The sequence below is a fragment of the Choloepus didactylus genome, chromosome X (genome assembly GCF_015220235.1).
Source record: "Choloepus didactylus isolate mChoDid1 chromosome X, mChoDid1.pri, whole genome shotgun sequence".
Lineage (NCBI taxonomy): Eukaryota > Metazoa > Chordata > Mammalia > Pilosa > Megalonychidae > Choloepus > Choloepus didactylus.
This window is the reverse complement of record NC_051334.1, coordinates 178,179,561-178,191,995: the sequence shown is the minus strand read 5'-3', so window position 1 is coordinate 178,191,995 and position 12,435 is coordinate 178,179,561. Positions and strand designations below refer to the sequence as shown.

Genomic DNA, 12,435 nt, shown 5'->3' with positions numbered 1-12,435 from the left:
GACAAGTGATAAATGATTAAAGGCATGAGAAATGGGAAGGAAGTTCTGCACATAAAATGATAGTATATATGGAAAGCTGAAGAGCATAAATACTAAAACCAAATAAAATAACAGTATTCATTTTTTGGCATGATATAAAATTATACAAAAACAATGGCACACACATATATACCTACATACATGTAAAAACAAAGAATTTAAAACACTTAGGAATACATTATTCAAAACATATATAAGGAAAAAATTAAAACATTCATGAAAGGCTCCAAAGCAAATTTGAACAATTGAAAAGGCATTTCTTGTTCTTGGATAGGATAACTCAATATCATAAACATGATGATTCTCCCCGATTTAACCTATAAATTTATGACCATCTCAGGAAATATAATAAGTTAATTATTTTTGGAGCTAGATATATGAATTCTGAAACTCATATGGAAAAATAAATATGCAGGAGCCCTCAGAAAGAAAATCAATAAAGGGAAGACTATCCCTACAAGATATTAAAACATACCCTAAATTTTCTATAATTAATATTGTGCAGTAATGTACAGAATTGTCCTACAGACTATTCCAAAGGAGATATGAAATTTTAGTTTATGATAATCATATCACATCACTGAGAAAATGATGAACATCTCAGCAAATGGCATGGGACACCTGGATAGCCATTTGGAAAAAATAAAATAAAATTGGATCCTTATCACACAACATACACTGGAATAAATACCAAACAGAACAGAGATATAAATGTTAAAAAACTGAAGCCACGTGAGCATTAAAAGAAAACATGGCAGTATTACTTTATAAACTGAGTATGGAGAATATCTAACTATAACTCAAACTCTAGAAACAATTAAAAAAACTGATAAATCTATCTACATAATAAAAAATTTTTGCATTGCAAAATAATAAAACCATAAATTAGGTAAAAGACAACTGAAAAACTGGGGGAAAAAACTTGTAACTTACATCTTAGACAAGGAACTTTTAAACAATGAGAAAGAAAAGACCAAAGACCTGATAGAAAAAAATTGACAAAGGACACAAATGGACAAGTCACAGATAAAGCAATATGAAGGCCCCTAAAATGTATCAAAAATACTCCACTTCACTCATAATAAGAGAAATGAAAATTAAAACTATATTGAGATATCAGAATACACCAGATATTCAAATAACATAGCCCTTTTCTGAGATGCTATGGGAAAACAGTCAGTCTCATCCATTGCTGGTGAGAATGCAAAATGGTTCAACCTCTATGGAAGGGAATTTAGAAATATTCGACAAACTACATATTCACTTATCCTTTTATCTGCCAACCATTCTTCCAAGAACTTACAGCACAAAACTTACTGTACTGTAAAGAAATAAAAATATTTCAAATATGAAACAAAATATGCACAAAGCTATTCATGGTGGTGCTTATTTTTGTAATAAAAAAATATTCCCCACACATAGGAAGATTTTGAAAAACTATAGCAAATCCACAGAGTTAATTATGCAGCTGCACAAAAATGAGGAAGCTAGCTCTAAAGTGACACTTCCAGAATTTACTAGTAAGTGAAAAAACAAGAGGTAAAGGAATGTATACAAAAACTTTCCAGCTCAATTTATAAGGCCATTATTGCCCTAATACCAAAACCAGACAAAGACATCACAACAAAAGAAAACTACAGATAAAAATCCCTTATGGATGTAGACACAAAAATCTACAACAAAATATTAATAAACCGAATCCAGCAATGTGTTAAAATGATGTCCATCACGAACAAGTGGGATTTATCACAAACGCAATGTTGGTTCAACACTTGAAAATCAATCAGTGTAATACACCTACTAATAGAATATAAAACAAAAAAATACATGATCATATCAATAGATGCAGAAATAGCATTAGACAAAACCCAACAGTCTTTAATGATAAAACAGTCAACAAACTAAAAATAGAAAGAAACCCAATAAAAGGCATCTACGAAAAATCCACAGCTAGCATCATACTTAATGAGGAAAGCCTGAAAGCTTTCCTCCTAAGATCAAGAAAAAGACAAGGATGTCCACACTTGCCACTGCTACTCAACATTGTACTGGAGGTTCTAAGGGCTGGGAAAAAGGGGAGAATGGAGAGTGACTGCTAATGGGTAAAGGGTTTCTTTTTAGGATAGTGAAAATGTTCTCAAATAATAGTGATGGTTGCACAATTTTGTGAATAGCCTAAAAGCAACTAAATTGTACATATTAAAATGGTGAATTATATAGTATGTGAATTATGTCCCAATAAAAAGATGTAGCTGTTTTTTAAAAGTGTAATCCCAGCATCTTCCTCAAATCTTTTACTGGTTCCTTCTGGTACACCACTATTTGTGAAAAATGAGGATGGAATCACAGAAGTTCTGAGTTGGAGGGGACAGTGCCAGAAGCTCATGTTAAGGGTTCCAATATGGTTGAATGAAAGAAAGACTGGCAACAGCCCTCTAATGTAAATGTTTGAGACTACAGATAAGGAAAAGGATGTCCAGAGGAGATCAGTAACTTGCACAAAGCATTATTTTCAAAGGCAGAGTGGAATTGAGGCCACTGGACTTGATGTGGACATATCTGGTCCAGATTCTGACATTTTCTGTCTTGGACAAGACATTGAGCATCTCCGAATCTCAATTTCCTGATTTGTAAAATGTGAATAAAAATGCCTTTTCACTGAGTTGGTATAAGTCTCAAATAAGAAAATGAATATGAAGGTGAGTTTTTAAGTGTCAGATACTACTCACATGCCAATTCTTAATAGCCATTGTTGTAAATTTCCCTCTGGTATTACTGTGTTTATTTTTTTTGTGTTGACTACCATTTTTCCTGTGATTCTCCAAATCCGCTAATCTTTGTATTTTTCTACCAAGACATGTAAATCTATCCTGACAGTCAATCTTACATCTCCATTTTGCTAAATGATAACCAGTGGAGAAAAGAATGGAGCTAAAATTTATTGACTGCAAGACAAGATACTGTATTAGTTAGGGTCCTCCTTGGAAACAGAATCAATGAGAGATGTCTCTGATTATCAAATTGTAAAAGTGACTCACGCAACTGCGGGAGCGCATGAGTCCAAATTCTGCAGAGCCGTCAACAAGCTGTCAACTCCAAGGAAGACGTCCGACGAACTCCTCGGGAAACGAACCGACAACTTTGACGAACTCCTCAGGAAACGAACCAGCAACTTTGACGAACTCCTCAGGAAACGAACTGGCAACTTCGACAAGCTCCCCAGGAAATGCTTCACTGAGCAGCTGAAGAAAGAAGTGAAGGTTCTCTAACTGTCCAGCTTATAAGCCTCCAACTGATCACCTGGACCAAATCCAGCCAATTGCATTCTCTCACTGTGGAAGCACGCCCCTTGATGAGTCATCAGTCAGCTGCAGTCAATTGACTGATGAGCCGACAAACCAGCCCGTTGGTTTATTAACCAGCCTCAAATATCCTCACAGCAATCGTCAGGCCAGTGCCACCTAGCCAAGTTGACACATGAACCCAACCATCACAGTCCACCCCCTGTCAACTTGGCAGTTGTACACATCACCTAAAACCATACCTTCAAAATGAACGTTACAGCTTATGCCTTATGATAAGGGGATAAGACAGAGAAGAAAGCAAAAATATTTTCTTTACAGACAAATACAAACATAATCATAACAAAACAAGGAGGAAATATTCATGTCATCATAGTCCTCGTTTCTGTAACTGGTCACGTGGCCGTAGTTCATATTTATCACGACCTTCTTCCACTACCCATTCCATGTTCCCTTTACCCTCAGCAAGCACTTCAGCTGGCCGTGGTTCTTTGCCTGGTGGGGTGACCCAAACCTTCATTCCTGAAGTTTCTTGGCCATTGGTAGTCCTGCCTGGATTTTAAAATCTGTTCTAGTTTGCTAATGCTGCAGAATGCAAAACACCAGAGATGGATAGGCTTTTATAAAACGGGGGTTTATTTCGCTAGACAGTTACAGTCTCAAGGCCACAAAACGTCCAAGGCAACACCTCAGCAACCGGGCACCTTCACCGGAGGATGGCCAATGGTGTCCGGAAAACCTCTGTTAGCTGGGAAGGCAGCTGGCATCTGCTCCAAAGCTCCGGCCTCAAAACGGCTTTCTCCCAGGACGTTCCTCTCTAGCAAGCTTGCTCCTCTTCAAACATCACTCCCAGCTGCACTCTCTTTTCTCTCTTTGAGTCAGCTCATTTATATAGCTCCACCCATCAAGGCCCACCCCGAATGGGCGGGGCCACACCTCCATGGGAACATCTCATCAGAATCATCTCCCACAGCTGTGTGGGGCACATTCCAAGCAACTCCAACCAGCACCAAAAACGTCTGTCCCACAAGACCACAAAGATAATGGCATTTGGGGGACACGATACATTCAAACCGGCACATTCCACCCCCTGGACCCCAAAATGACATTATCTTTTCAAATACAAAATACACTCATTCCATCACAACATCACAAAAACTTAAATCATTTCAGTAACAAAAGTTAAGTACAAAATCCCATCAAAATCAATTTAGGCGTGGTCAGTCCTAAGGCATAATTCCCCTCTTTAGCTGTGGATCTGTGAACTTAGAACAAGTTATGTGCTCCCAATATACAAAGGAGAGACATTCATAGGATATACATTTCCATTGCCATAAGGAGAAACAGTAAGGAAAATAGGGTTAACAGGAGCAAAACAGTTCCTAAAACCCGCAGGACAAACTCCATTAGATTTCAAAGTCTGAGAGTCATTAACAGAACAACGTTGCATCCTTGGGGCTTGAGAGAGCGGGAGCCGAACCCTTCCCAAGCAGTTTTACTCTTATATCAGTTCTGTGAAGAAGATATAATTATTCCCATGATGTTGTCTAGAAACAGAGAAGTCAAGTTAGTAGCCTGGGGTTCCCCAAATAAGTCTATGGCAAAACCAGGACTGGGATCCAAGTCTGTCTGATCCACAACCCATTCTCACTGAAGTCCAACTTCCGTGGCAGGAACCATGTATTATCAACTCACAACCAACCAATCTGCCCAGCTATGTGCATCTATCTCATCTAACATCCATTTTCTGATGCTAATTTCACCCTCTCCACTTTTGATTCCAATGAATCAAAGATTTCTTCCTATTTTCCATATACATCACATTGGTCAAATCTCTCACATATGTAGCTCTTCTTCACAGGTGAGTAAACTCCTTCCATTTTTATTACTGCTACACAGAGAAATAATAAAAAGTTGTTCCAAATATTGACAGTAAAATACTTGAGCTTATTTAAAAAAAATGCATACACACAGGCACATATGGCTGTAGAAAGAGAGTACTCTAAGCCATGGATATTTTATTTACCCTTCAGATTCTCTCATTTCTCTCTCAAAGTTAGCTCAACTTTTCCCAGGAACATAGATTATCTGAACAGCAGGGGCAAGAACAGAAAGTACAGAATGCTAGCTCTGAAAATAACGTTAGAAATTATCTAGGGACATTCAGGTACAATTAAACAACGATAGTCCTATGGAAACGACCCATGAAATGTTAAAATAATGAAGAGGGGTTGTCAGACCTGACTCATATCTGGAAAACAGCAAGAATGCAATATACAAGCCACCAACATTGAGTTATTTCTGCCAGAGAAAATGCTGTTGAGGCTGGACTGAAAGAGGCATTGAGGGTTGACTTCTAACTATCTTTACTGAGGAAGAGTAGCCTTACTAGGAAGTAGACAAGATTCTGAGAGTATCCCAGGAACAATTCCTCAGGAGGGAAGGAACACGAAAAAAAAAAATGGCAATAAACTCTCACCAGAAAAATATTGCCAGGAAACAGATAAAATCGGTGACCCATCATATCACTATCAATTTTAAAAGTTATGAAAAAATCACAGCTACACAAGAGAACAAATCAGAGATATGAGATTCAGGAATAAGCAGGAGTCAATAGAAGCTAAAATATGAGCTGGCAGGACTCAGCAAAGAAGTAGAAATAAACAAAACTAATACAGAAATGAAAGCCAAATTGGAAGCAACACAACAGATACTGCTGAAAATATTGTAAAGGACATAGAGAACAGGACTGAGAAAAGTAAGCAGAATAAAATGAAAATGAACAAAGCATTAAAAAGTCTGGGGAAATTCAAAATATGGAGGGCAGGCACAGTCGACATAAATATAAATATATATATACATGTATATGTAAATAAATAATTAAAGAAAACTGCATAAATGAATAAGCCTTAAATCTACATATTAAAAATTCACACCAGGTTCCATAAAAAATTTCAAAGAATGAATGACACTGAGATATATCCTATTCAAATATAAAGAAAAAAAAACAACCTCTGGGCAAATCACTTAGGTAGTGAAAAATATTAGGATGGCCTCAGGCTTCTCCAGAATACCATTCCATGCTGAAAAGTAGTGAAGTAATAAAAGAAAAGAAAGCGTGACTCACGAATTCTGCACATAACAAAACTGTCATTCCTCTTCAAAAACGCAGAGCACACAGTTCCCATGAGTTCTTTTTGAAGAAACAACTAAGAAGAAAATAATTCAGTTAACAAAAAAGATAAATTGAAAAACTGGTCAAGATAGTGATTATTGAATCCATTTATCTGTTGTATTAAGATTAAAACAAATATGGTGATTACAGTCACAGAAAAAAAAGATGTAAATGTTATAAACGCTGACAACATAGAAAAGATATAACCAAAAACATGGCTGAGGGTCAAGATATATAATTCATATCTGATAAATAATAAAGGTATAAACACTAAGAGAAATAACGTAAGCAAATAAATTGAGTGCAGAGAGGGTAAAGTGAGGAAAAAATTGGAAATATACAAAATATTTTCACAACACCATGAAACATCTAAGGAAAGTAAAAAGGCAGATGAAAAACTGGGATAAATATTTGCAACATATATCACATATCCCTAATAAATAAAGGACTTCTGAAAATTGAGAAAGAAATACCAACAACCCAATTGAAAAATGGGCAAGGAATTGAAAAGAATAAGGCAACAGATAAATGGCAGGGGGAAAAAACACAGAGATATTTAATCGATAAGAACTATTATCAATTAAAAGAAGGCTAAAAGAAATATAAACTAACTGCAGGGAGTGGACATTTTTTGCAACCTAGTTCAAAAAACAATAAAAAAGACATTTGGGGGACAATGGAGATATCTAAATATCAATTGAGAAGTAAATATTAAGGAGTCATTGTTCATTTGGGTAAGTATGATGATGATATTGTGGGTTATGTTTTTATAAGGCCTTACCTGTTAGAGAAACATACTGAAGTATGGAAGGATGAAACAGTATCATATCTGATATTTTATTTTAAATATTCCATAAAAAATTATAAGAAAGAAAAGGGGTGGGTGACACAAATGTTGATAATCATTGTTGAATCTGGCAGATGAATCTATGGGGGTTCATTATACTATTCTACTTTTGTTTATGTTAAATATTGAATTATGTACATTGAGGTGAGCAGGTCTAAAAACCTTGTATGGCAAGGCAATTATCTGTGCCTAGAGAAAAAAATAAATCAGAAATATCACAAGTACTTCAATTATTGAAATAAAATTTCCCTTGCTTTCTTTTACTGGTATTATTTGTCTTAAAACAAAAGCTTCAAAATAAGGTAAATAAACAGCCGATGTGTCCATTTTTTACCTTGAGTTGACTGCTTGATTCTGAACTGACTGGTTAATCTAATTAAACCAACTATATCAAGACTTTGGCTAAAATATGATTATTGCAATTTTGAAGGTAAAATCATTGGTAATTTAGTGAGGCGGGAGGAGAAGGTATGCAAATGTTGTGGAGCTTATCAAAAGAAAAATGCACTTGATATTGATCATAGCTCAGATACCAACTGGTGAGGGAAGAGAGGGGAATGCACAAATGTTGCTCTGTCTGGCTATTCTGAACCACCCTTCGCAGCACCTCATTACCCTCCTCTCAACTCATCCAGCAGGGGTTTCCGCCCCAATAACAAATCTTGTCATGTCGTTCATAATTACTTTGAACAAGCTATTACCCTCCCCTGGATAATTGCACGGTAAAAATATTTTAAAAGCCTTAGGACAATTTGAAGACAAAGAAACAAATCCTAACAGAGGTATTTCAGACAGGAGGAAAAAAACTACTGCAAGGGAGGTTCTGGCTAGGCTTTTCCTTAAGGGAGGCAAGGGGCTTGGGGCATCGTTTAAAGCATTGTTAAAGGATGTCAAACAGCTTTCTACATTTCGCTGTAAGTGGGCATAAGTAGGGAATATACCTGACCTACTCAGTAATGTAAACTGCTACCAAACACTTCCTGTGTGAGAAATGTACATTTCAGATCATCTGCTTTCTTGGCTTGGTGGTGAAGTGTAGATCTTATCCATTCATATAGTCTCAACTTCCACCCCAAAAGGGTCTCTCCCAGATCTAATCACAGCCCAGATGCCCTTTCTGGACCTGACTTGTAGATATCATCAGTTCTAGCTGGAAAGCACCATGTAAGCAGCAGAGTGGAACCACATTGAAACAAGGACCCCAGTCTCACTCACCAATGAATGGTGGATTTGGGGTCTCACTGGGTCCCTGCTTTCCCCACACCCCACTTCAAGGGCTTTCTAGTCAGGAAGAAAATGTGATTTCCTCACCTCGTACATATTATGGCCCAAATTTAATCCGTCATCTCTTCCAAGGGGTGTTGCATGCTTCCAGAAGAGACTGATGGAAGAGATGGATGAATCCTAATCAGTAATCATTTTTATTCACATTTGGAGGGAGCAGCTCCCTGAAGAGCCCCAGGTCTCATCCCCACCCAGGCCTCAGCCTCCTTTGCTAAGACATATCCACCTCTTTCCCCACAAACAGCTGTCCTTGGCCCCAGAAATGACTTGCCCTGGACTTTGTCCATTCACTAGGTAAAGTGGCTTTTGTTCAGGCTTCACTTGAGACCACAAAGAATAAACAGGGTCTTGTCATGCTCTCATATCCACTCACTGAGCAGGCTCTGCTCCTGGTCACCCCTGACCTCCTACTTCCCACACCTGGGAACTGACCAGTATGATGCTTGGGATAAGAGTAGAAGACTACTCTGCCTCGAGAGGCCTTAAGCAATAAGGAAATGTATTATCTAATTTAATTATAGGTCCTAAGGTAGGGCTGGCTCCAGGCAAGGCACAATGAGGACATTCAGGCAGTTACAGATATAGATAAGAATTCTGAACCCCTCAAATGTTCCTGAACATTCCTGGCTGGCAGAGGTAGCCCCCACAAACTTACAACCAATTTCCTCTGCCTTCAACCTTCCAATGATTCCATCTGTGGTTAACTGCCTCACAAAGGTATTCAGACTCTCCTCAGGGCCCACTCTAACCCTCGTGGCCTCCGAGCCCTCCACGCCCACAGAGACAGCCCAGCAGAGCCCAGACAGCAGTACAAGGCCCAGTTCAGAAGGAGAAAGGCAAGCATCTTGCCAATGTGTAGAGGTAGGAATCTGGGGCACTTGTACAGAAGGGGATTCTAAGGGTATCCGAATGTTCAAACTGGACTATACTTATCATGGGTGTGAACTTATCCAGGATCTAGATTTAACATTAGCTCAAATACCTGAAAATAGCATTAAAACAATGTGCTACCTTGGGTAACTGAAGCCTGAACTCAGCTGCAGCCCATAGGAAATTGTGCCCAAACTTCCCTGGCACAGTGTTGAAGAAGGAACCCAAGGGTTCAAGGAAATGGGAACCCTGTATATGTGTACAGGTCTATGCCTGTTGTCCAAATCTAATTATTAATAGTGCCCACTTTCACTGTCTAAACTGTCCTGGTTTGGGATGATGTGCCACCTTATCAACCCCCCATGCCACCCTACAGGGCCCAGAGGCCACTCCCTTCACCAAGGCTTTAAGAAATACCTTGGTGAGGGGAGCACCAATATCCCTATAGAGCCCTGTGGTGGCTGCCGGCCATGCCTTAGAGATGACAGTGGAGAATACTGTGACCAAACTGGGTTTCCTGATCTCAATGAGAATAAGGGGAGCCAAAGTGGGAGAGACAGATGTCAGTGATAGCACTTAACCATTAAGAGACAATAATTCCTCTTTTTTTAGTAGTGCTAGATATTTATTGAAAAGAATGCAAATGTTTTTCCCAGGCAACATTGAGGAACTGGGATGAGTGCCTGTTTTTGTTCATTTGGTTTGTTCTTAGAATTTTTTTTGTCCAAACACACGTATCTGTGGGAGCAACTGCTGCAATTTTGGAAGAAAAATGACAACTGTGTGAAACTGGGTGCATAGAAGGAAAGAAATGTCACAATTTGCTGCTGCCAGGTGTACCAGGCCCCTGCAGCCATCTGGTGGGGCAGGGGAGGATCATGGGAGTAGGTAGGAAACGAATCAGGCTGAAAGACTGGCCCCTTCAGGGGTTGGTGAGCTGTCCAAATAAATGTCCAAGGAGCTGTAGTCAACTCAGGCAGCTTAGAGGTTGGTCCTTATCTCCAAAGGTGGTGGTCTGTCCGGATGTGATGTGCCGTGGTGAAGTGGCAGCGTAGGTCTCTGGGTAGACGCAGGCCTTGCAGCAGCAGGAGGGCTGTGGGTGGTCTGTCCAACTGGTCACAGGGACCTGGCCTACAGCTGGGGCTCAGGACACAGTCCATATTCGCAGGGGAGGGGTCCTGGGGCTGGCCAGAGTGGAAGGCAGGTGGCACGCTTCAGAGCAGCAGGTAACTGGAGCACTGTTTTGAACAAAGGCAAGCACTACGGGGGGATTGGGGAGAGAATCAGAAGGCAGAGGGAGGGAAGAGGGCCAGAGGGAGAGGAGGAGTGCGGTGGCTGGCAAGGAGACCGGAGGAGGTGAGGGAGAGGAGGAGGAGGAGGGTGGCGACGTGCAGGGCCCTACCCCCCTAGGCCCTAGGGTCTCCGGGCCTAGTAACCGTCGTCGTAGTCGTCGTCGTAGTCTTCGTCGTCATCCCAGCCAAAACACTGCTTCATCTCATCGAGGAAGGCCCGGTAATCACCGAGGATGGGGCTATCCATCTCGATGTAGGGAACCACCCACTCCTGGGCTTCCCCGGTGAGGAGGCTGATTAGGAATGCCACCTTCATGGCGTCATTGCAGAACCGGTTCTCATTCACAAGCATGTAAGACGCTGTCTGCACGATAAACTCGGGAAGCCGGGCGCTGTCGCCGTTAAACGTCTCGGGGAAGGGCACCGGGCAGCTCGGCGGACGTACCTGGCGCAGCAGGCTGGCTCTCTCGCACACAAGCAGCCGCAGCTGTTCCATGAGCTGGCTGTTCTCGATGCTCAGCGCACGATGCCGCATCAGGAGGGCGTTCAGCAGCAACACCAGCTCGTCCACCATAGCGAAAAGCTCACAGGGGCTCAACTCGGTTCTGCTCAGCCAAGGTCCGCACGGAGGCCTCGCAGGAAGTGCGTGTCAGCCGAGGCGCGCGGCCGGTAGAGGCGGAGGGCGGCGCGCACCGGGGGTCCAAGCGACTGCGCAGGCCACGCCCACAAGGCCCCGCGGGCGACCGGCGTGCCGGCGTGGCGAGAGGCGAAGGGGTGTGGTCAGGGGAGGAGCCGGCGCGGCCTGTGGGCGGGACCGGAGGAGGGGCGGGCCCACACAGGCTGGGAAGTGCCGCCCAGCGGGGAATGCGGAGCTTGCAGAAGCTGAAGGTCCTGCGGACCGCGGGATCTTCCTTCAGAGAGGGCAAACACTCTCAAGTTTAAAGGATTAACCACCCCGCTCCGCACTCGGCTGACTCGCACAATCCAGTGTTCTTTCTTGGAACTGAGGCCACTAGATTCCATTTGCGTGTTCTGTTAACACATTTCCCTGCTTATTTAAAAGTACGACTCGCCCAGAGGACTATTAATTGACCCTGCTGGCCACAGAAGTGGTTTTCTTGCGGGAGTCACACATCCTTTCAGGGACATGAAGACACCAATATTTAAACAGGGGCTTTTCTTTAATTGTGAAATAAAATTGTATAGCTCTCCCTTTTTCAGTTTTTCTAAATAGTGAGGTATAAAAAGTTCTGCAAAATCAGCATCCAATAACCCTTTGCCAGGCGTCCTATCTGAGACTCTATTTCATGACCTAATATCAGTAGTGTCCCTTGGCCGCTGGGTATTCTGCTTTTCTTAACAATGAGTAGGCTAAGACGTTTGTGTTTCTACGTGATTTTGTGTTTCTTCTTTGAATGTGATTATTCAAATAGTTGTTTGAGCAATTGAGTTGCCCCAAGACTTTAGAATCAACATATCCTGTTGGCTCTGCTTTTAAAAATATATCCCCAATTCAATCACTTCTGGCCACTTCCACCACCACTACCCTGATCCAAGCTTTCCTTTCTCACCCAGGCCACTGCAAACGATCACTGAGCTTTTATTCTTGACCTCCTACAGTCTGTT

General features: G+C 41.2%; 1 protein-coding gene across 1 annotated transcript; it reads right to left on the bottom strand.

The window, feature by feature from the left end:
- Positions 1–10,126: 10,126 nt before the first annotated feature.
- Positions 10,127–11,523, bottom strand: LDOC1 (LDOC1 regulator of NFKB signaling). Its single transcript, XM_037821638.1, has one exon. The coding sequence runs from the start codon at positions 11,381–11,383 to the stop codon at positions 10,946–10,948; it is 438 nt and encodes a 145-aa protein (XP_037677566.1). The 5' UTR covers positions 11,384–11,523; the 3' UTR covers positions 10,127–10,945.
- Positions 11,524–12,435: the final 912 nt, after the last annotated feature.